The 26,334-nt window shown below is 39.3% G+C and overlaps 1 protein-coding gene across 11 annotated transcripts in view; it reads right to left on the minus strand.

Annotated features, from left to right (window-relative positions):
• DMD (dystrophin) overlaps positions 1-26,334 on the minus strand; it is a 1,935,994-nt gene that overhangs the window by 133,681 nt on the left and 1,775,979 nt on the right. For all 11 annotated transcript variants that reach the window (XM_043505382.1, XM_043505371.1, XM_043505378.1 and 8 more), the window contains one exon: positions 16,728-16,788. In XM_043505382.1, coding sequence (XP_043361317.1) covers positions 16,728-16,788 — 61 coding nt within the window. The remainder of the gene's footprint in view (positions 1-16,727; positions 16,789-26,334) is intronic.

Raw genomic sequence — 26,334 nt, forward strand, 5'->3', positions numbered from 1 at the left:
TCAAATCATATAATCCAGTGCTCCGTGGCTTCCAAAATATTTTTTTTGATATGTCCTACAAAACATGGTGCCTCCTTTTTGTAAAAAAAAAAAGGTTACATCTGTGTCCCATCTAGATGTATTTTACTGTGTGATTAGTCTGAAATTTTCTCTGAAACATGACATCCTGATGTGCAAGATTCATTCTACATCCATAACTTTTATATGAAGTTCTTTGTTCACAAATCAAAACTCAAGTGTTTTCTAGCGGCTGCTAGTCCTGAAAGTTTAAAGCAATATCCAAAAATTCATTTGTTGGGTTTTATATTATTAATATTCATATAGTATCTTCAAGAATTAAATTTCTCATCACTATCTTCAATAGCACAGTTTCTGGACTGAGACTATAGTTGACAATTTTGTTGATGATTCATGAAGCAGAATAGAATACATCTTTGCTCTGATAATGCTATATTAACTCTGCAGTGGTGAGTGGGGAAAAAATGGTGTTGAAAATAGAAGATAGTAAATGAATGTGACCACTGAGATGCAAAAGGAGCAGATACCGGTGAGTAAAAAGACAACGTTTTTTAAACAGTCACTTTTTCTACCAGAACTCTAAGGTAATGTAATTGTAAACCAGCTTGCTATGCCTTTAATAGAGGTCTAACAGAACATAAAAAGATGAGATTCAATTATTATTTTTTTGATTGTTGAATTTTCCTTATTTGTTCCAAGGTATTTATTTATGTACTTTGATTTTTACAGTATTTGCCCATTATTTAACTGAACATCAAATGTGAAATTTAGAAAACAATTTACATTCCAATTTAACTAATTTATTGATCCATAAACTGATTATTTAATGCACTGATTCATACATCATTCATATACAACCTACTCCAGCAACCTCACAACAAAATTACTCGGACCTGAATCCTTCTCTAGTAACCTAGTCCTGCACCCAAATCGCAGCAAAAGGATTGCCTTTGCAGCACATATAAAAGGTTAACAAATCTGGGCTCTGCTGGACCAGAGGGGGAGAGAATTTGACATGCAAAGTAGGAGGTCATTAGATAGCAAGGTTTCAGATGTCTTAATTTGCTCAGTGAACTGTCCACGTCATCTGGTGATTGAGAAATGTTTGGGGGGAGGGAGAGGTGCATGAAGAGTGCTACTTCCTTATGATCCTTTGCTGAGCTGTACTGTGTCTCATTTTCCAAGCACAGGAATTTCCATGAAAAATCACAAATAATTACAATGTTTACTTCATCAAAACTACTCTGAGGAAATAATTCACTCAGGAATATTACAGTAGAAGTATTCCTCATGGTTAGTTTTAAAAAAATATTTAATCTTGGGTTTCTAATATACATTTTCTCTGATGAATACTTGAAATTCAAAGTAAATGTGTAGCATGTAGAAAGTTGCTAAGGCTGAACATTATATTTTCTTCTAAAATTGAACTATTTTTTCAGAAAATGAGCAGTAAGCACAGTGAATGTAGGCAACCTGACTATTTCCATCCCAATGCTTAAAATCATTATAGTAAAAATGCAGTCTTATTGACATTTATGAAATTCTCAAATTATTCAACACATCTTTTTTTTCATTTTAGACTCTATAGTATGTCTAACCATAATACATATATATAGAGACAAACTATTGGTTGAAGGGTCTCAAGATGAAGAAGTCACAGAAGTGACATACTGTACTATCTCTCAATGATCAACATGAAGAGGAATCAAAGATAGATAGTTACCTGATGAATAATCAAAGTGCTACCACTGAAAGCAATCTACTAGAGAGGAAAAGGGATTAAATAATCTTTCTTGGGGACTCAGTAGTGAAGACCAAGTCCCAAGGCCATCTGTTACCCAAATAAAGAAAACTGGGTGTTATCCTGCTAGGACAAGAGATGTGACAAGAAAGGCAGAGAATACGCTGAAAATGTTGGGGAATTTGCACTCATTGTTATCCACATGAGAACCAAAACACAAGAGAAAAGAGATCTGATAGACTCAAGGATAGCTTTAAGGAAACGGGAAAAGAACAAACACAGGAGTCACTCGGTGGTAGATACAATGAGTAGTAGCTATAATGATCATGAAAGAAAATCAAATCAGAAAAACTGGTCTCTGCCAAAAGAATCTCTGCAGAATCAGAACCTTTCCAGCTATAGTATCAGAATATTCTTGTATTGCATATAAAATTCTATTCCTATACCTTCTGAGTGTTATATTTATTTCTTCATTGCAATAGATACTAGAATATTAAAGACGAGCAAACTCTGTACTGAATGGCACAAATGATGATACAAATACAACTTTAAAATTCGTGAGGGAACAATTACACTTGTGAAAAAGAACATCTTGAATGAAAGCTCTTAACATATTATAACTGGGTTTGAATATTGGGTCGTACATATGGGCCATTACCTTTTTACGGAACTCTGTAGTTTTATCCATATTAAAATAGATAGGACTTTTCCCATAAGGGACACACCATCATTGGTGGTGCAAAAATACAAAACTTTCTTAGACTAGATTGATATGATCATTAAGGAGATAATGAGATGGTAGGTATGCTGAGCCCCAAAGTAATGTTGGCCCTATTATTAGGATGAAGAACACAAGAAATTTTCACCAAGTAGAATAGGGGATTAATGACTGTTAGTTCATTGAACTAGTGGCATAGCAGACAGAAGACTGAACCAAAGACTAGACAGTGGCTTTGACAAATGAAAAAAAATTGCTGTCATGGAGAAACTGCCAATCTTCTGGTGAAAGATGAGGACTATGTCTGGTCTACATGAGAGGAATATGTAAAACCACTCCTGGAAGGTCTCACTGAATAATTTTCAGAAACCGTCTTCTGTTTGTCTATCATCAAAATTAAGAGTATAACTGATCTTTGGGGGGAAAAAACACCGCCCAACAGTAAGATCTTTCTTTTTCTCTTCCTAATGTATCTAATCATTTCAAGTTCAAAGCATTACAGTGGAACTCAAATATAATTCCTGTTTCTAAATCTTGCTCATTAAACACAAAGATGTTTGATACGATATTGCATTGAACTATACAATAACAACTTTGCAGTTATCAAGAGCAGATGTAAAATCATATTTTAAGTACATGACAGTGCAGATTTATGGTAGTTCTGCCATATCTTGTATAAAATAGGGCCAGGTTTCACATGTGTAAATCTACTTCTATTTCAACGAGAATATATTGGACATGGTAATTTTTTGCTTTTGGTGATATGTAACAGTCAGTCATTTTATACTACATGTTTAATAACTGAAGTAAAATCCAAAATATAAGCAAAAAAAATCACGTACAACTGATAATGAATAATAGTTTAAACTCTATAATACAAAGTAAAAGATTTCCTAATTTGAACTCCAAAACTATATTGTAACAGTCTCATAGTGCAATATCAAAGACTCATTTTTTTACATTATTGTGCTAAATTAATAATTCACTTAATGCTCCCTGAACCCTCACCCCAGCCAAAAGAGGACTGGATTTAATTGGGTTAAAAATTTCATACTTTTCCTTTAATTACATTAAAAATTTCTCATCCTCTTTCCTCTTCTGCAATTTTGCACTCACATTTGCTACTGGTTTCTAAATAATGATGCACAAAGCAGAAATAACACAGCTCGATTTTTAGAAGCTAAACTGAATTTAAAAAATTATGTTTACCAGCTTATTAGTAAATTGAGCAAACAAGACATGAAAGACATGGATGATATAAATATGCAAGAATAGTAGCTATGTCACCAGGAGGACACATTTTAAGTATCAACTATACAAAAATCTCTTGCTCACTGCATGATCACTGGCCTCTCTAATGTTTGATAATATATTGTGTTTTCCAAGGAAATTTATAAGTTTTCATCAGTGGTGGGGCATTTTGATTAAGATCGCTTCATTTAAAAAAAATTGTTTGGTGGTGGTAGTGGGGAGAAGAGAGTATATTTCCATGTAAATCAATTGGAAAATTATTGATATTTAGCTTTTATAACTTTAACACTTTGTGATTGATTGGAAAATGAGTTGGGGAATACACAGAGCAGATTTAAATAATAAATGTCAACAATGGTACCAGTGACCAGTGATCAGAATAAAAGATAATACGCTGCACGGGCTCAGCCTCGCCTTCCCAGGTCTAGCGGGAAGAATGCTGAACAAGATGAACATCTGGTGTAAATCAGCATTGTTTCATTAAGTCCAAAGAGTTATGGTGATTTACACCAGCTGCCAACCACTGTGCGGGGTGATGCCCCAGCAAAAAGTTACCAGTCGCTTTCAATTGTCTGTTATCAAGCTGCGATGAAGTACCATCACGTGAATCACCTCCTTTGTTACTGGTTAGTGGCTACAATAAAAAGACCTCATGAAATGAGTGAGAAGGTTAATGTAAGCAAAAATAGTGGGAATCTTTAGAAATTCTACTCAGGAACTAAAATAGCCTGCATAAGGAGAAAACTAAACTCTATTTTATACAAAACTGAAATGATATATTGGGTTAGTGCACCCGGCCTTTTACCACTAGATCAAACCCTGTTTAAATCATAAAAGGAAATGAGTTTGATGGACAAAGCATAAGTAGACATGTGTCATACATCATCAAACTAATACACACTTTGGCACAATACCCTGTTACTTAAAGACTGAAGATTGAAATAGCAGGGCCATTACAGATCAAGACTATGGAGCAGTGAAGTACTATGCAGCTGAGTAGGGAAGCTTCTATTCTGCCAGTCAGGACTGTCATACCCTACTTTAATAAGCAATACATTTATATTATTTTAAGAAAGAAAATTCTGAATTGAACAAATAACTTGTTAACTCCCCACATATCCCTTTAAAGTAGCACTGTCAGTGTTGGATTCTGACTTTCTCGAGCAATAAAAAAATTTGCGTGGAATAGAGATAGAATGTGTACACTGATCTATTCTACCAGTGAGTGAAGCCAGAGTAGTTCAATCGCAGGGCCTACTATTGACCATATCAAACTTCAGAACACAAAGCCTATTATTAACCATATCATATTGACCTTATCTACTATCAACCTTATCATATTGACCATATCAACCTTCAGAACACAAAGTTAGCCTTCTCCTTCTGCCATCTCAGCAGTGATTAAAGTCATGGACTGAAGGTGTTTAAGGGCAGTTGCTTCCCCACTTAGCCTGACTTCTCCTGCTAGCCACCCTCCAGGGTGGTTCTGGAGTCTGGGCAGCCCTCCTGCCATCAATGATGTGGGATCAGGCACCTGAATCAAAGAGCTTTCTTGGCCAGCTGCTTCCCCATGCGATTGGATTGGCTAGCTGCTAAGTGCGTGTGGGAGGTGTTCCTAGATACATGCCATATATGTGAAGATATCTGTCTGATGAATTGCAAATCCCTTGACTCGCTCACCTGCTCTATACCCACTGAATCATCTTCAATAATTCTAGCAGTCCAAACCATGTAGCTGCAAAGGTACACTTGTTTTCAAATCAACCTGTCACTAAAAGTGTCTCCCCCTTTGTCTCCAAATAATTCCATTAGTCTGAACTGAAGAACAGGCAATATTCAATGATAATTCCAATGATGGGTTTAAGGACCAAAATTTCACATTCTTGCAAAGCTAAACAAGAGGTTTTAAACACTGGAAAGCGTGATTCCCAGCTTTGTACTGGGACAAACCACACATGACTCAACCTCTGGAATAATCTGAGCTACTGCATCAAAGTAATCATGTTTTTACACATGCAAAAGTTATTTTAGTTCATTTTAGAGGCTTTAAAAATGCATCGGTTATATTTTTCCCTCCCTCAGAGTTCTGTATAGCTGGATTCCTGGTATGAGTTTTTCAGGCAGAGGAATAGGAAAAAAGCTGTACTTGTGTGTTTTAAAAAGAAAACATTTAAAAAGAAAATCTCAAAAATGTTTAAAAGTAGTTTTTATGTTAAACATACAGCACACATAGAACTTAAGGTGGTGTGGTATATAGGCTTACTCAAACTCATATAAGATGATTTAATAGCTTACTCCTGGTTTCACTGCTTGTGGGGAACATGAGCCATCTCACTCACTACATACATATAATATTTTATCGCTATAACTCTTCACCGCTTTATTTACTCGTGTCTGAGAGATATTGCCTATTTGCTTTTGAGTCCCCCAATAATCTAGCTTCTTCAGAAGAAACTGTTAAATCCAGTGATTTTACCAGGACACTAACTTCCTTTACATTCTGTTAATATAATTTAGTTCAGATAGAATCATTCATCCTTTCAGCAGGTTGAAAAAGGTGAAAGAATAATTTCTTTCTTTTTTAATTGGAAAGCAGTAAACTCATAGGGTATGTCTAGACTGCAACAAAAGACCCGCAGCTGGCCTGTGTCAGCTGACTCAAGCTTATGGGGGTACGACTTCAGGGCTATACAACTGCAGTGTAGACATCCAAGTTCAGGCTGGAGCCCAGGCTCTGGGACCCTGCCTTCTTGTGGAGTCCCAGAGCCTGGGCCCAGATGTCTACACTTCAATTTTATAGCCCCACAATGCGAGCCCCAGGACTTTTAGTGCAGTGTACACATACCCAGTTTCTTTGTGCACTAAAACTGTGAGAAGTTAAATAACAACTACATGCGTGATCAAAAATTAAGATAGGAAAGAACCGAGTTATAGAAATTAGCCTATGATTTCTCAGAGAGGGAAAGACTGAAGAAACCTACAACTAACAAAAACATGAATTTAGAAGATGATGTACTGGAGTCAGATGGAGTTATAGAACACACACCATTGGGAGAGTGGAAGATCTAGGAGAGTACTAACAGGAAGGAGAAGGCAGTGCTCTATACAGTGTACTCAGCACAGAGTTAATTTATATGGACCCTCTCAAGGAGTCATAACCACGCTCCTGAGAATCCAGCTGGTGTTATTTCCCTCAGGAAGACAAAGTTCACTGAAATGTTACAATCTGAATAAGAAAAAAGTGTGACTGGGAAATAATTTGGAATATTTCCTTGGTAAGAATTTCCTTGGTAAGTATTCATAGCTAGAGGAAGAACAGGCACTGCAGGAGGATGAGCAGACAGACATGATTAACTGTGAAGTCAGTTGTACAAAGAAAGGATGATGTCAGAGATTAATAAAAAATAGAAATCACAACTACTAAAACTACAGCGCATAGACTGCACACCATCTGGCTTCTGGGTCTACATTAGTTGCTTTAGGGAAGGTATGTTCCAGATTTAAGGGCTAAACCCTTCTCCCCATTGCATGCCTGTAAAAGGTCCCTTAAAACTGTGTAACTGGCCTGGGTTCAATGTGCACAGGGTAAAACCATATGGTAAGAATATGTGAAGACGAAAAAGGTATAGCTCATTAGTTTTTTCCTATGCCCCACAATGAGGGCCCGAGGAAGAGCTGGGCCATTGGGTGATGCCTAGATACATTTAGTGGCCATTCTTTTCTGAATGTAGGTGGGTCATAATATCCACCAGTAGTCACTGCAGTCCCTCAGAAACAGTTGTGGAGCAGCTTGCCTACCAATTAAATCTGTGGTTTAAGATGTGAGTTTATCCTTTGTATCTCCCCTGCGTTACTTGAGCTGTGCACTAGAAGAGAAGGTTACTCACCTTACGTAGTAACTGAGGTTCTTTGAGATGTGTGTCCCTGTGGTCACTCCATGTCAAGTGTCGGTGTGTCCCGGTGCCGTTGATCAAAGATTTATGGTAACAGTGTCTGCACGGGTCGTGCGTGTGCAGTAGGCGTCTTGTGGTGCCATTGGCAGAGGGGAGGAGGGTGGACAGTGGAACACCCACAAGGACATACATCTTAAAGAACCTCAGTTACTGTACAAGGTGAGTAACTTTCTCTTCTTTGAGTTCTGCCCTTGCGGGTGCTCCACTTCAGATGACTCTAGAGCAGTACCCCTTGGAAGGTAGGAGGGACTTTGGGTTCATATGAGTCATAGAGGTAAGTATGGTTAGGCCAACTATGGCATCAGCCCTGGAGTCTTGAGTGATTGCACAGTGCTCAGTAAACGTGTTGACAGAGGCCCAAGTGGCCGCCCTACAAATCTCTAATATTGGAATATTGTTTAGGAATGCTAACAAGATTGAAATCGATCATGTAGAATGCGCTCTGGTGTGTGCAGGAGAGTCCGTGTTCTGAATATGATAGCACTGTTGCATGCACATGGAGATCCATTTAGACAGTCTGAGTAGATATTGTGCAGCTTTTTGAATGCTCGGTAGTAGAAACAAAGAGTCTAGGGGATTTCCGGAAAGGTTTGGTCCTGTCAAGGTAAAATACTAATGCACGCCTAATGTCCAATGTATGTAAGATGGCTTCTGTTTGAGTCCTGTGAGGCTTGGGATAGAATGTGGGCAGATGGATTAATTGGCTCATATGAAAGGCTGATGTTACCTCTAGTAAGAATTTTGGGTGTGGATGTAGTGTGACCTTGTCTTTGAAGAATATTGTGTAGGGAGGGTTGGCCATGAGTGCCCCTATTTCACTCACCCATCTGGCAGAAGTAATATTGATCAGAAATTCCACTTTCATGGATAAATGCAGCAAGGAGCAGGTGGCTAAGGGTTCAAATGGTAGTCTGGTGACACATTTCAACCCCAGATTGAGGTCCCAGGCCGGGGTAGGTTGGTGATCTTCTGGGTAGATGTTCTGGAGACCCATGAGGAAGTGTTTCGTAATTGGGTGTGCGAAGATCGAGGTCCTGTCAATCTGATGATGGAACACAGTAATGGATGCAAGATGGACTTTGATTAAGCTTGTTGCTAAACCCAAGCATTTCAGCTCCAGTAGGTAATCCAACGCTAACGGTAGTAGTGTTGTGGAGGCCGCCACATGTTTTCCTTGACACTAGGAGGAGAATCTCTTCCATTTTTGAAAGTATTATGCATGGTCACCTTCCTGCTGTTTAGTAATAGTTGTTTAACTTGTTCCAAGCAGGCTACTTTTCTATGATGAAACTATGCAGGAGCCATGCTTGTAGGTGAAGTTTCTCTGGATTCGGGTGAAGACAGTTCTGAGACAGTAGGTCCAAATGACAAGTAGAGCGTATTGTCATGCACATCAGGTAGGAGTATCATGCTTATGCGGGCCATGTTGGGACTATGAGGATACCTTTAGCCTTGTCTGTTTGTATCTTGTGTATGCATCATGCATGATATCAGAGGAATCGGTGGGAAAGCATACATGAATAGTGCATCCCATGTGATGAAAAAGGCGTCCCCCAGTGACTGGGGTCCCATTCCCGCTCTCGAGCAGAACATTGCGCATCTGTGATTCGTCAGAGCTGTGAACAAGTCAATGAGGGGAGTGCCCTCCCTCTGGTGGAATATAGATAGCAGGACTGCCCCATTAATTTCCCATTTGTGGTTTCAAGAGAAGTACCTGCTTAGCATGTCCACGTTATGAAAGCCAGGAAAGTCGGAAATCAAAATGTTTATGTTGTGGAGTATGTACTAGTTCCACAGTTTCATGGCTTCAGTGCATAACAAGTGTGATCGAGCACTTCCTTGGCAGTTGATGTAAAACATGCAGGCAGTGTTGTCGGTCATGATACAAATGGATTTTTTCTTTATGTGAGGTAGGAAGTGTTAGCAGGCATTGTGGACTGCATATAGCTCTAGTAGACTGACATGTAGTGAGTCTGCGAGAGACCATTTTTCTTGAACTGTGTGCTGATGCATGTGGGTGTGCCAAGCTATCAGCAAAGCGTCTGTCATGATCACTATTGAGGGGGGTTCCTGTTGGAACAGGATGCCGATGCACACATTTCCTGGTCTTGTCCACCAATATAGAGTGTCCAGGAGGTGAGGTGATACAGTAAATCATTTGTGCAGGCTATGCTTACTGGGTATGTAAACCGAGCTCAACCAGCTCTGTAGGCAGCACACAAGTAGTCTTGCATGTCGTACCATGAACGTTGTGGCTGCCATGTGTCCTAGCAGCTGCAGGACAGTACGAGCTGGTATTTGGGGGCTGACTCTGACCTCTGAGATAAGGTTTGTCAGAGTTATGAACCTGTTCAGGGGCAAGGATGCCTTGGCTTCTATGGCGTGGAGGTGTGCCCCAATGAAGTCCATTGTTAGGCAGGGATTAGAGAGGATTTTTGTTCATTTATCTGTAGATCCCTGAATAGTGTGATTATCGTCTGGACTGTGTGCTGAGTAGGGCCTTTGAGAAGGCAATTGTCCAGGTAAGGGAAAGATCATTATTCCTTGTTTGCGTAGATGTGCTGCTACGATCACTAGGGTTTGGGATTGTTTTTTGTTGACTCTTCCCCAACAAATTATGTACTAGTTCCACAGTTTCATGGCTTCAGTGCATAGCAAGTGTGATCGAGCACCTCCTTGGCAGTTGATGTAAAACATTTTGGTGCCGTGGATAGGCCGAATGGTAGTACTCTGTACTGGAAGTGTTCATGTCATACTGTGAATCACAGGAATTTCCTATGAGCGAGATGTATGGTAATATGAAAATAAGCATCTTGGAGGTCGAGGGCTGAAAAACAGTCCCTCTCTTTTGCAGCGCAGGAAGTATCATGCACACCATCTTGAACTTTTGAGTGGGTACAAACTTGTTGAGTTTCCTAAGATCCAAGACAGGTCTCCATCCCCCATTCTTCTTCTGGGTCAAGGGGTAGTGGGAGTAAAACCCCATCCCCCTGTATTGAGAAGGTACTCGTTCCACAGCACCTAGTTGTAGAAGATGAAGACTTCTTGAGAAGGGTCCCTGAAGAGGGACAGGGAGGGCGAGAGGGTAGGTGGATGGGAGGTAAAGGGGATGGTATATCATGATCATACGATCTTTAACACCCATTGGTCCATGGTTATTGATGCCCAGATGTGGTAGAATTGGTGAAGGCAGTGACCTAAGCATGGGGAGGGATCGGGTGAAAGCACTGTCTGGTGAGAGAGGTTGTCCAGACACTCGACCAAAACTTCAAAATTGTGGCTTGGGTGGAGCCAATTGAGAAGTCCATGGTTGAGATTGAGGTGCTCTCCGTTGCTGCAATCGTTGGTGTTGTCATTGGTTCTCGTATTGCTGCTGTTGTTGTCGGCTGGAAGAGGAATCTCTGGCTCTCTGATAAGGTTGGTATCGTCTTCTCTTCGGCAGTGGAGTAGAGATCCCCAAAGTGCGAAGGGTGGCTCGAGAATCCTTCATGGAATGGAGCACCTCATCCATCTTGGTTGAGAACAATTTCAAATGGCAGGTCTTTGACCTTGGTTTTGTGTTCTCTGGAAATGCCCGAGGATTGCAACCAGGATGTCCAGCGTATCACTAAGGCCCTGGCCGTGGTTCTGGCTGCCGTGTCGGCTACATCCAAGGTTGCTTGGAGGGCTGTGAAAGCGACGAATTGATACTCGTTTGGAATGGCCTTGAATTGTGCTTGTTTCTCCTCTGGAAGCTCCTCAGTGTAAGAGCTGAATTTCCCATAGTTATCAATCATATTTTGCTAACATAGTGGAATAATTGGTGACTCCTAATTGGTCGGTACCAATTTTGCTTTCTCTACTGGTGCCAACTACAATGTTGGTGCCGGAGATGGAGGCATGTTGCCACAGGTGCTGGAACTAGAGGCACGGGGGAGTGCTGCAGCACCCCTTGGCTTGAAGTGGTTTCCATTATATACAGGGTTTACAGTTTGGTTCAATGACTCTCAGCATCCCCACTATACAAATTGTTCCAGCACCCTTGCATGTTGCCTGAGGAGACCCTCAGTACTAAGTCCCTACTGCTCACGTGCGTCCCACATGGATAGAAGAATAAAAGATTTAACTCTAAATGACCACATTAAAGTATTTGGTGCAGTATGCTTACCCCTTTCATTGATAACTTTAAGAAACAGATATAGGGAGAAATTAATGTGAAAATGTGCATTATTACTACCACTAAGAAAATTAAATTTAAAAACAGCAAATCATTCATTAAATATGGAAAGCAAATGAATGCTATAGAACTACACCTGAAGTTTTCCATTATGCATATACAGCTCATGTGGCTGTTTTTTCTTCTGCCTTTGAATATGAAAAACCTTCATTTATGGCATAATAAACAGTTCAAGAAAAGGGTAACATGATTTTAACCTTACCACCTCAATATGTCCTTTCCACATGTGGGCTTCCTCCTCTTACCTTCTTTTTCTCTTCGTATTCTGTTCTTAGAATTTAAGACATTTTTCTCTGCACTCATTTCATATGTACATGTACATACATTTTAATAGGCTTCTTGCTTTGTATTTTTTTTATTTGCTATTTATATTTCTTATGTTTGGTAATCACTTTTTTGCTTACTAAAAGCTAGTGTGATCGAACACCTCCTTGGCAGTTGATGTAAAACATTTTGGTGCCTTGGATAGGCCGAATTGTAGTACTCTGTACTGGAAGTGTTCATGTCATACTGTGAATCACAGGAATTTCCTATGAGCGAGATGTATGGTAATATGAAAATAAGCATCTTGGAGGTCGAGGGCTGAAAAACAGTCCCTCTTTTGCAGCTCAGGAAGTATCATGGGTTCATATAATATACCAGAAAAGTCTGGTGAGTGAGAGGCCTCGGACAGTTAAGACACAGTGACACTTTAAAAATGTTTTAGATTTTTATTTAAATCTCTTACTTTCTATATTCTGTATACTTTAAGTAAGAGATTTAAATAAAAATCTAAAACATTTTTAAAGTGTCACTGTGTCTTAACTGTCCGAGGCCTCTCACTCACCAGACTTTTCTGGTATATTATATGAACCCATTTTTTTCCGGAAATGGTGCTTCCTGTTAGTGGCAGCCTTCAATCCAACAGCTACCTCAATGCAGGAAGGCCCGGCACGTACACTAAGCCTTTTTGATTTTGCCATCAGCGCTCATAGATCTGCCCAAGCGGATCAATTGCAGGGTCAGGGACTTAGACAAGAGGCCTGGCAAAACAGCAGTCTACTTAGATGTTTCTTTTCCCCACCTCTGAACTAATGTAAACCTTTAAAGCCTATATTAGCCATAGGAAAAATGGGATTACTTGTAAATTATACAGTATAAAATAAGATGTGATCTCTGGAGTACTTAAGGGTTTCACAGTAACTTTTTTGGTTGACATGAAGAACAGAAAGGTCATCAGCATAACGAAAAAAAGGCTGCAGATGGAAAAAAAGGAGGTTAGATATAGTGTAGTTTAGAAAGATTTCACATAGCAACGTGCAGATGTATTTTTTTCCTTGATAGCCCATGATACAGCCAGGTATTCAGCAGGCAGTGAGGAAAATCCATTTGCTACTTTAGAATCCAAGGTACCTTTGATAGCCTGGAATACAGAAATATTTCTCAACTCATTAGGGAAGCAGGCAGGTTTGTGTTAACTGTGGCTCAGTTTGGCCTATCCATATGGGACTAACCACATAAAAAAGTGAAAGAAATCCTAACAGAATGCAGCAGCCGGTAAAAGGCCATTATATTGCAATTTTCATGAGGTTGACAATAGGCCAAGAAACTACAAAATGGCATAGAGTAGGAAAAGCAGTTGTAACAGGTTGTACATTGTTGGTGATTATATTTTCAGTAGCAATGAAAGCTGTAATAAGGTAAAAGAGACGCTGGCAGGAATAAGGCGCAAAGGGAGAGGAAATATTAAAAATGTTACAGTACTTCAGGAACTTTAGTGGTGGCTGGTTGCTACAGACTAATCAACTGTATAAAAACGAAGTTTTAACTATCAATTTCAAAGGGCTTGGAGTGACCTAACACTAAGAAGTCTGGAATGTTACCGCTGAGGATTTACTATTAAGTACTGCCTGATTTATGGACTCATCAAATGCTGTGACATTGCTAATGTGAAATTGATAAATTAAAACAGCTAAATATCAAGAGGGAAATTGATAAAACACAAAACCAGTAACGTATGCAGCAAATTCAGTTAGCAAAGGATGCTCTTATGTGTGGCCTGAGTAGTCTACGTTGAAGATGGAAAGGAAAATTACATAAATATTAAGAAAAGGGCCAGGCATGATACTTACCCTTCTGTTACATCTTTATGGCAACTCTTGTAACAATTAAAGATAAGCAAGATGAAAAAAGGAATGGCTAAAGAAACATTGTTTAAAGGTTGAAAAAGCTAAGAATAACAGGCAGCTTTGTGATGGCAAATATGAAATGCTAAATGAGGGGAAGAAAAGAGAAATGGAAAGAGAAACATTTAAATCAGTGGAGTAGTCTTAAAGCTGGAGCAGAGAACAGGTGGAACAGGGAAGTCACTAGGACTAACAAATACCTCAGATATCTGTCTTAGATCGCTAGGTCAGCTATTCGGTGCTCCTGTACAGCATGCCACAGAATGTAAGCTTTCATTATAGAAGTTATGTTACTCGCCTTTATGGTTGGGAAGATAACCTTCCCCGGGTGAACCAAATGGAAACAATTGAAGTATGTTTTTCCTGAGTCTGCAAATGGCCTGAAACAATAGCTGTAATGGGGCACTGACTCTGAAAACTAAGAAGGACAAAATAAAATGTTTATTTTGCTATTGATCATTTTAGCATTAACATTCAACTAGTGTGTACATCTATTGCTGTTGGAAGTAGTGGCAGATACAGTGATTGAGGGGTGCAGTAGTCTCTTGGCTGCTGTGAAGAATTGCTGTGGTGAGATATTAGGAATTCAAGCTTCTCTAACCAAAATGTCAAGTCACCTCAAGGGTGAGGGAAAAGGAGATGTATCCCTTTCCCCAGTGCCTCAGCTGTGACAGGGGTGCCAAAACCCTAAACTCCCTCTCATAAACAACCCCGACTCATGTGTCAAAACTTCTAGCTTTCCCCATTCAATTTAATTATTTGTTGCCAATATAAATGTCTGCAGCAAATTTAAAATTTGGGGCAGCAGCAAACTAATTTAATATAAAAATAAATAATACTCGGGAATACTCTAGTTCTGACTGTTATTCATTTTTACATTTAATTCAATAAAACCTCAATTTTGAAGCTGCCACAGAAATTACATTTTGCTACAAAATTCAGGACTAGAGTGCCATAGCAATCAGGTGGCCATACTGAAGAATTTAGATCCTGTCTGTTGTAGAGGGCATTCCTTATTGTAACAGATGGTGCAGTGTAACATGGATCACTGTAACCCAAATACAGACACTTAAGTTTTAGTCATTTGCACTGCAGGTTCTGTTAACACAACAACTTCATCCTATGTACTGCAGCATTTTTTTTTCAGGCTGTAGTGAATAAACAGCTCACAGCACATGTTAGAAACATGGAAAAACTAGAGCATGAAGGAGTAATTTATTTGCTCTTATTTTTGTTGTGTAGTGGGATAACCCGAGACATGAAAAAGTAAGCTCCTCCTGGGTTTTTAAAGTTTCCTCTTAGTTTGTTATTTTGTGCCTAATATTAATTTGTCCCTTGTTGTCCTTCGACAACAGATTATGCAAAACAATGTTGCTAAAGGTGTTCACAATTGATAGTTTTAAAAAGGTCAGTTAAAGAAAAAGGACAATGATGCTAAAACTGCACATTTCTCAATTGCACTATTTCAACATCAAATCGTGGCTGCTTTCAACATCAAATCATTCATGAAAATTCTGATTGGCTTGTGGTAGTGCAAAACCTCCCGTTCTCACTGTTGATGGAGAAAGGAACAGATATAAAGAAATCAAGTATGAACCATGTGGTCCACAGCTTTACTAGAGTTTTCAGATAACTGCTGCAATGACATGAAAGGTACTTTGTTTTATCACAACTCAACAACTATCCCTTGTTTTTTTTTTTAAAAGGAAGCTCCCCAGAGCACCAGCATGTTTGCATGATATTTTATTGCATATTTCACTACTTTTGTCCTTCCCATTGAAACACAAGAATTGTATCAGGACAGATTAAAGAAATAATTACTGTATATACTTGATCATAAGCCGGTTCATTTATAAGTCAACCTCCCCAAGATGGATAAGTAAAAATGGAAAATTTTTATGACCCATTCATAAGCCGACCCTATAATTCAGGGTTCAGCAAACTTTGGCTCCATGGCCATCAGGATAAGCCACTGGCGGGCCGAGATGGTTTGTTTACTTCGAGCGTCCGCAGGCACGGAGGTAAACCTAAGTAAACAAAGTGTCCCGGCGAGCCAGTTGCTTACCCTGACGGGCTGGGACAGCAACTCGTGGGGACATTTTGGGGGGGAGGGGAGAAGCTGGGGGTCAGGGGAGTAATCCCTATGACCACCCCCCACATGACCCCACCCCTAGCCCAGGACCCCCACACTCACCTCTCCACATCCCATCCCTTCCCACCTTATCTGGGGAGGGCCGGGGAGGATGTCTCTGGCCTGGCTGGAGCTGCTTCAGCAGGCTGGCAGCGCAGCCGCAGTCTGCTCCGGCGGGCCAGACCGGGTGGCGCGGCCGCAGCATGTTCCAGCAGGCCAGGCGGCGTGGCTGCAGCCTGCCAACCCTGGAGCTGCAGCTGCTTCGGAGACTGGGGGGAGAGCAGCGTGGCCAGAAGCGGAGAGACTCTGGCCCCGCCTCTCCCTTCTGGCTCTGCTGGCTGTGCTGCCTGCTCCCTATGTTCGGGAGAGGGGCTGTGTCCCACCTCTCCTGCTCTATACCCGTTCATAAACCGACCCCCTTGTCTGATGCTTCCCTTTTTTACTACAAAAATTTGGCTTATGAATGAGTATATACAGTAACTATCAGACATATGAGACTATTAAATAGCCATAATCAATATTATTTTTACTTACTTGATATAGTAGGGCACTTTGTTTGGTGAGATTGCCCTCTCCCAGGGACCCTGGACAGAAGCTGTTAACAAATATAAATAAATAAATATATAAATAAAATAAGAGAGACATGGAGGTCAAGTTCAAAGCAAACAGAAAAGACAACATTAATCTCTGGAATTACAATTTTACACTTGGAGACACTGATGTGGGTCTGTTTGCTCAGTTACCCATGAAGGCAGGAAGGATTAACCTGCTGTTCTGAAATTTCTGTCCTAATCTGAGTGAAATTGAACTCATTCAGCTGCAAAGATAAATGCAAAAACCTCTTTGACTACTAAATTTAACAAAGAGATAAGGAGCTGAACAAGCAGCTATCCGTCTTTCTGGTGAGTTCTTTTACAGGGCACCTCTTGGTAATGCTTTCTGTTGTTTTTTCTTCAATTTCACCTCTTATTTGATCAACTGTTCTCATCCTTCTAGGAACAAAATTACACCCTGGTTTACATTTTATGTCAAGTAAAGACATTTAGCAGCCCAGTATGATGATATTCTCCTGATTATTTGTTTTAAATAGAGACCCATTTCATTTTTATTTCCTACATTATTAAATGTTCATGTGTTTTATTGTCTTTCAAAAATGGCAAGCAATGCAGAAGTTGTCAGCATGATCACATCAAAAAAGTGTTAAACCCATCAGAGAATGGCACTAGATAATAGCAGTTTTTTCAGTCTAGACTCTCGCAGGATTAAGTACCAATATCAATTTACAGTATAGTGAAAATAATGTTTTATATGAAAAAGGAATATGGGTAGGACATATTTTTAAATGATGGAAATTCTTGCTTGCTGATGGTCTGTGCCATATTCTGAAAGCTCTTCTTTAGTATTTAGAGTTTATGATCTTTTCAAGTTAATCATCAGAAGCAAGCTTCCCTCAAACTAGATTCCACCAGCTCAAAGTTGTACCTGATCCTGCCATAATAATAGATGCAAAACCTGCAGACACATCTCCACTGCTATGAAGATCAATACTCTCACAACACACCTTTCACAACATATGGTGTACCTCATCCAGTGCATTAAATGCTCCAACAACAACTATGGGTGAAAACAGACAATCACAATGTCCCAAGTGAACACACACAGAAAAATGATAAAAGACAAAACCACCATATCACCTGCATGTGAACACTTTTCACAAAGCGTTCACTCTATATCTGACACTTCAGTCCTCATCCTCAAAGGAAACCTGCCAAACACCTTCTAGAGATAAACCTGGGAGATAAAATTCATAACTTTGCTAGACTCTAAAAATCACAGTTTTAATAAAGACACTGTATCTAAGGCTTATTACAATAATTTGTAACCCACTAACCATTCCCCCTTTCAGTGCTATGACTGCAGAGGTGTGACCAGGCCCCTTCACTTTGATTCATCTCTTACAATAGGTGTTAGCTATTTATGCTAAACCATCTGTTCCAACTTGTATTTAGCCCTGATACTCTGAGGGTATGCCTACCTTGCAATTAGACACCTGCAGCTGGCCTGTGCTAGCTGACTTGGGCTCACGGGGCTCGAGTTAAAGGGACCATTATTGCAATATAGATGTTCTAGCTTGGGCTGCAGCCCAAGCTCTGGAAATTCTCCCACCTCACAGGGTACTAGAGCCCAGGCTTCCCCAAGCCCAAACCCCAGGCTATCCCAAGCCCAAACATCTACACCGCAGTTAAATAGCTCCTTAGCCCGAGCCCCATGAGCCTGAGTGAGCTGGCATGGGCCAGCTGTGGGTTTTTAATTGTGTGTAGACATACCCTATGTACTTTTCTCAGACCTGAAGAAAAGTTCTGTGTAGCTCAAAAGCTTGTCTGTGTCACCAACAGAAGTCGGTCCAGTAAAAGGTATTATCTCACCCACCTTGGCTCGCTATTCTCTATATAGTCATTTTGACTGATCTACTTAAAAAATGCCTATCCCAGGGTCTGGGTGTTTTAACAGATATTAAAACAAAGTCAAATCACAGCCCATATGAATAAAGAAACAAATGTATCCACACTTCACCTATGAACAAAAGTCCATCAGCTGAATAAAGAAAATACACCACCTACTTTAAATACATCTCATTGCACCTCAGAAATTCAAGTAAAAAGATAACATGAGCAAAGGAGTTGGAGAGAAGATGTGCAACACATTTTTAAATAGTTTATAGGGAACTAGTGGATCATTGTTTGTGGGACTGCTAATATATAAATACATTTTGAGGTGAGATTTGAAGGTGGTCAGGGAAGTTGCATGGCAAACAATATCAGGAAGAAAAAATCAGATGTAAGGGCAGCATGGGAGATACATGGAGGCACTTATGAGAGTCTAAAAAGGAGAGTAACATGCAACCAAAATGAGATTTGGGCTGCAGCAGACGACAAACAGTTTAAGATACTTTTGGATGAAAATGAGAAGCCAGTAAAGGGACTCAAAGAAGGTGATGTGGAGCAGGAGTGGCAAGGAAGAGGAGTCTGGCAGCAACATTGTAGGTGGACTGGAGGGTGATAGAAAACCAGGGTAATGGAAAAGTACAGCTTCATCAATACACTCCTTTCTGAGGCCAACAGCCATATCATCCGCAGCAAAATTATGGGCACCTTATACATATGAAGAAAGGGTTCTGGACACTGTCTACTTACTCTACATACTCAAACAGTTTGGCCAATTAGACATACACACACACTTTATATAAATGGTCATCTAGTGCTGGGAGTGGATGGAGTACTGCAAATGAGAAACTGAGCTGAACGCTGAATGGTGAGGTTAAAAAGAAATATTGAACAGCTGTTTTATTTCCCTGAGTACTCTCTATCCTGCACACTGAAGGCCAGATTCTTGCCATTCTCACTCACATGGGGTAGCGCTTTGCTGCGGGAGCAGTCCAATTGATTTGAAGAGCACTAATCATGGAAGAAGGTATTATTCAATGTGAGTAAGAGATGCAGAATCTGACCCTCAGATGGGTACTGCAAAACATAGCACATGGTCATATATTTGAAAACTCTATCATAATACATATATGCAAAGGGACAAAATAAAGATGGTGCATATATTTTATACATATAAATACACAGAGCCAGAAGAGTACCCAGAAGTCACCTACTACAGGACAGGCCCAAGAAAGAAAACAACAGAACGCCACTAGCCATCACCTTCAGCCCCCAACTAAAACCTCTCCAACGCATCATCAAGGATCTACAACCTATCCTGAAGGACGACCCATCACTCTCACAGATCTTGGGAGACAGACCAGTCCTTGCTTACAGACAGCCCCCCAATCTGAAGCAAATACTCACCAGCAACCACACACCACACAACAGAACCACTAACCCAGTAACCTATCCTTGCAACAAAGCCCGTTGCCAACTCTGTCCACATATCTATTCAGGGGACACCATCATAGGGCCTAATCACATCAGCCACACTATCAGAGGCTCGTTCACCTGTGCATCTACCAATGTGATATATGCCATCATGTGCCAGCAATGCCCCTCTGCCATGTACATTGGCCAAACTGGACAGTCTCTACGTAAAAGAATGAATGGACACAAATCAGACGTCAAGAATTATAACATTCAAAAACCAGTTGGAGAACACTTCAATCTCTCTGGTCACTCGATCACAGACCTAAGAGTGGCTATACTTCAACAAAAAAGCTTCAGAAACAGACTCCAACGAGAGACTGCTGAATTGGAATTAATTTGCAAACTGGATACAATTAACTTAGGCTTGAATAGAGACTGGGAATGGATGAGTCATTACACAAAGTAAAACTATTTCCCCATGGTATTTCTCCCCCCCACCCTACCCCCCACTGTTCCTCTGATATTCTTGTTAACTGCTGGAATTAGCCTACCTGCTTGTCACCATGGAAGGTTTTCCTCCTTTCCCCCCCCTGCTGTGGGTGATGGCTTATCTTAAGTGATCACTCTCCTTACAGTGTGTATGATAAACCCATTGTTTCATGTTCTCTGTGTGTGTGTGTATATAAATCTCTCCTCTGTTTTTTCCACCAAATGCATCCGATGAAGTGAGCTGTAGTTCACGAAAGCTTATGCTCTAATAAATTTGTTAGTCTCTAAGGTGCCACAAGTACTCCTTTTCTTTTTGCGAATACAGACTAACACGGCTGCTACTCTGAAAAAAGTTAAGTATTGTAATATATTACTTAGATTGTAAACTCTTTGGGGGCAGGGACAGTCTTTTTGTTCAGTATTTGTATACTGCCTAGCACAATGAGTCCTGCTCCACAACTAGGGCTCTTAGGGTAATATGGTAATATAAATAAATAAATAAATAAATAAATAATAACAACAAAAACTAACATAGCTGACATTCACCATCTTCCTACATTCCCAATAATATCTACATCTTAACTTCTGTCATGATAAACTCACTCCACTATATGCTTGGATGCAGAAAACCTCCAAATGCTTTGTGTTATCTGAAATTAAGAACTAGGAAGAATGCCATCCACCTTCCACATGTATCTATAACAGACAATTTCAGTTGTTCATGTAGCTTAATCTTCCTAGCTATGTAAGGCTAGAGGATGGCATACAAACGGTCTTAAAAACATTTGGATTATGGAACCAGATATTCTGAAAAGTAAAAAACAACAGAACCACCACATCCTCTTCCCATCCCTCCCGAAAAAACCCTACATTAAATTGAGGATGTGATCTCCTTTGTATGGAATAATATGTATTTATAATTAAAAAGCCCTACCCATTCAACTCCCCAAACTGCATTAGAGGGCAAAAAGGCCCTTTCCCCAAAAAACCCAAACCAAACCTTAGCTTTCATAGTGAGAACACTTCAGCTACAGTTTCCATCTTAAAATCAAAGGAAGTGTTATTTATTTATTGAATATCTAAAGGATAGGATGGGTTGCTGTAATTATTCTGGAAGGTGTATTTCTCCTTCACTCCTGAATTCATCTGGGCAACAGTTTTCGAGGCATAACTTATTATCCCAGAATCTTATACATAAAAGTGTTTTTGATCCATTTAAAAAAAACAAGCACAAATATTCTGCTTTCAGTGGAACTAAATGCTTTAGAAATAAACAATTCTGTGATGTTCTGCATAATTGGATTTAGTGTTCCTTCAAGAGACTGTTGTGAGGTTGTCTGTAATACAGTTTCTGCTGTCCTGGATGATTCTAGTCTTGCATAAATTTGAGTTGACAAAATATGTGGTACCTTTTACAACTGTGCTCTGAGAATACCCATCTCATTTCTGGCACAAATCCAGCAGCTGAGAAGAGCTGTTTCTTATCTCCTGGTACCAGTAGAGGTTTGTCATCCATTACAAAGCCAGTGTAAGTAACAGACATATATCTCTGATTCCTGGTAACACCATTTTAGTAGTCTATCAAAGAAGACTTTCTGGAAAACATTCTTGTATGACACCATAGCTTCCCTGTGTGTTATTCTCAAGAAACAGACATTTCCCTATTTGCAAAGTGTAATTCAAAAGTGCCTTATTGTTTTAGCTTTGCATAGTGTAAGAATCCATTGCTATATGAACCAGACACCTGCAATGTTGACTACTGAAATAAAATAGCATAGCAAAAAGTGTCTTTTTAAAAAATGGATTTAAATCTCCTTGCACTCCATTAGCATTGCTATGCATTAGTAATCGTTTAATGGTTATCTGTTTTCAGAGTTTTATTTTTCTCCCTTTGATGTGCTAACATATTAAACTTAATGTGTGCACTGTCGTTGAACTGAGGCTAAATTTCACAGACCATGTTCATGTAAGTTGGCATTTATGTCTTTTCACAATGCAAAATGAAGCAGCAGCATGTTGGATCTGTGTGCTCCACAGTTCAACAGTATTTTAATCTATGCAGGGTCTGACCAGATATTTAAATAGGATGCTGGTGTCATTTTAGCTGTGTGGATAGATGAAATTCAAAAATAATCTAATAAATATTTAATTTAGCTATATCATTATGGGAATCATATATACAATACATTTAAAACTATCAAACGTAAATGGTCGTTTATTGCACCTATCCACCAAAATATTCAAAGAGATAGTCTTGGATAAAATCAATTTAATACAATTTCTATCAAAAACTACTTCCAATGGTCATTATTAAAATGTTAACATTCACTCACTGTTTTCACACAGTGACACGGATACGTTTTCAATTGTAAGTATAGAGAAGATCCTCAGTATCTCAGATAACTCAGGGGAGGGGAGTGAAACTGTAATTTTTTTGATGGCAACCACACTGTGCCATGCTTCAATCTACTCCGTGACCTGTTCATTGCTGTTTGTTAGTGGTTTCATATGAGTGAATTACAGCTTTGTGAGGTTTGGATCTGAGCTCACACACGTGTTCATAATCAAAAAAAACCTGCAATATTTACAAATTGGTCACTCTAGCCCCAGTTTAGTGAGGTATTTAATCATGTGCCTAAATTAAGCATTGGAGAATGACTTCAGGCAGGGCCTCTACCTATGATACTTTGACTTTGCTGACTTCTGTTGTTCTATTGTGCATTATTATTTTTAACCAAATACACATTTTAGAATCTGTTTACTCCCAACCCAACCCCCCGCAATGTATAACACTTTTTACTAATGGTTTAACCTTTTGTTGAGGTATTCTATTTGTCATTCCTTATGAAGGCAGATAATGATGGCTTAGTGGTCTAATCCTCAAGTTTGGAAATACCTAGAATCACAGGTTCACATATGTGTAGAGCTGAGTCTTTCAAAATAGATAAATTGAGTGCCATTGTATTTAGTTTAAGATATCATAATAAACAAGATATGGTTGTTTTACACAGACATTAAAGATCCCCTAGTACTTTTCCTAAGGGCGAGATAAGTTACAGCAGTCCCCAGTCAGTTAAAGCATGCTATATACTGGCTGGCTGACTGCCATCTTCACTCTAGAAAGCTGCTTATCTGACAGTGTGTGTGGGGGTCTGTGTAATTTGGGAAGTTCTTTAGGATCCTTCTCAATGAAAGGTAGTGTATACATGTACAATATTATTTTACACATTTACAGAGGGCCTATTTCTATCTTATGCCTATTTGTTATTACAGTAAATTACGATGTGGAACACTGATGTTGTATCGCAGAGAGGCATAATGGCTCACTGTATAACCTAGAAACTGATGTCAAAATATATTGGTTGAAAGATTTAAAAGTTAGAAGGAGAAAAACATCAATCAAAACCTAAGTTGCATAAAAATTGCCCACCATGGGGTCTAGCTCAACTAGCTGAGCTAGGTTGGAATCTGATTTAAGCCTGCATATGTGGGTGGATTCTCAGGAATTGAAGTGAGCTAAGCAGTTAAATTCCAATTTGGATTCTTCAACAGTTAAATTACACACTGCTTCTCTGTCTGCACTGCAGTGCTGTCTGTGATCACAAGTAGAGTAAAATGCTTTAAGATTGCTTCTCAAACTTTGGAAGATGGGCTGATTAGCCATAAAGATCTGAACATGAGAAGAGGGGCAGCACAACAGAGAGTCGCTCCACAGGAATTATAAAATGAGGCCTCCCAGGTCTGCAATAACTGCTGAAATCTTTATGACCAACTTGAAACATAATGTTTGCTGGGTGTTACTGGTGAGAAACATTCTACAGCTACTAAATAGATAACATGTTCCTTAGCATCATTACAAATGGTGAACAGCATACTGTGAAGTCATTCAGAAGTTTCCAGAGATCACTTCAAAGCATAAAATCGATCCCAGGCTCATTTTCTTGGATGTTACTGTTCTGTAGAGCAGCAACAAAATACTTGCACCTCCTTGAAAAGGATATTGTATCAGGTAGACTGATACTGTAGATATCGTTCAGCTTTATGTAGCCAACTACGTTTGTATATTGCTGACAAGTCTAATAATCAATGTTGGTTGCACTCAAACTTTGAAAAAGAAAAGAAAATCTCTAAAACTGGTTTCTGTCACATTGACCAAATTGTGGCTTCTGTGCAGAGAGAATAAAATGGACTATTAGAAAAATAAATCTTAGATAAACATTTCAAGCCTTATAGAGCCAAACATGACAGAATGAGTTCTGACATAAAGAGAATAGCCTCACTGCTTTACACACCAGGCATTTCAGAACATAAAAAATATGTTTCAACTGAGCACAATTTATAGCTCATGACAACTCTGTCACACTGTTTAACTGCTTCACTGCTAAACTGTGCTGCACTAGAAATGTTTGAATCTTGAAGTCTGAATCTTCCAATGGTGCTTCAATAAGGATATACCAGAGCAGCAGGAGGGAAAGTTTGCCTCAGAAATCTGATACTGTAGGCGTCACAGAAGTAGTTAATAAATAATGACTTTGTATGAAGCTTATATTCATCTAAGAATTAAGAAAACACCATGGATAGCTGTGACATACTCAATATTGGAGAAACATCATCAAAAATTAAAACATATTAAACTATGAATAATGCCGCTATGACATGCATGAGATCATTCCACCAATAACAAACTGCTTTTAAATAACACTGTATACTGCATTGTAGAGATGTGTGAATATTAAATTCAATGAAATAGGAGAAAAACATTTTTTATTGAAATATTGTTCATTGTCACCGTAAGTTTTTTAATGGAAGACTTTTTTCACCACCAAAAGTTATTATTGCAGTAAAAAATAGGGGAAATAAGCAACTTCTGTTAGTGAAGAACTAACTGAAATTTATGATTTTGGCCTTGAATTTGACCATTTTTATCATGTAAAACTTAATTTGCAGGTGGGGGATCCAGCATATAATCAGAATTCTAATTCATGATGAATCAAATTTATCAATATGCTATGCACAGCTCTATTGCAGTCAACATCTTTGAGAGAAGAAAATATAAGGGAATATTAAAAAGCAGCAGCCCAGCAGGACTGATCATTAGATGCATGATGCCTCTTGAACCACAGAATACAGTACTATCAATTTCCCCCCAAAACACCTGAGCTATCTACATGAACATTTTTCTTAAAATTTCCTATTATTTCACAAGCACTAGTGGCAGCAATGGTAAGGGTGCTAATGTAGACTCTTTAACCATCATAGATCATCTAATCTTGCACAGCAGAGCAGTTCTAGGTGACATGGTGTTTAAAACCCCAGGTGCTCCTACTGTTGCTACAACTTATGGAACTGCACTGGTGGTAGTGCAATGGTAAGACATTTTACAAAAAAGTGCTAGTGTAGATGTGGCCCATGTATATTTAACATAATTCCCTCTAACTTTTAACATGCTTCACTCAATAAGCAGGTCTTGAACTTAAATTACTGCCCACTGCTACTACAAAGTCATTCCTCCCTTAATGATGATAGTAACAATGGCAAGAGCTGAGGAGCGAAACATCCAATAAAGATTATTTGCATTTCTTTTTTAAGTCTCTTCTCTTCCTTTAAGTGCGCTTGACTCTCCTTAAAAGGTGCAGGGCTGTCAGCCCTGGAGACTGAAATCTTCCACTGTGTGCTGCACTGTAGATTTAAACTCTGGTTGCAGGTTGGAGATGGTGGCTTTTGCTTCTCTCTACCTCCATGCACTTTACACCTCTATATAAATTCAGTACTTAGCTTTGTGAGGCTCAATT

The sequence above is a fragment of the Dermochelys coriacea genome, chromosome 1 (assembly GCF_009764565.3).
Source record: "Dermochelys coriacea isolate rDerCor1 chromosome 1, rDerCor1.pri.v4, whole genome shotgun sequence".
Lineage (NCBI taxonomy): Eukaryota > Metazoa > Chordata > Testudines > Dermochelyidae > Dermochelys > Dermochelys coriacea.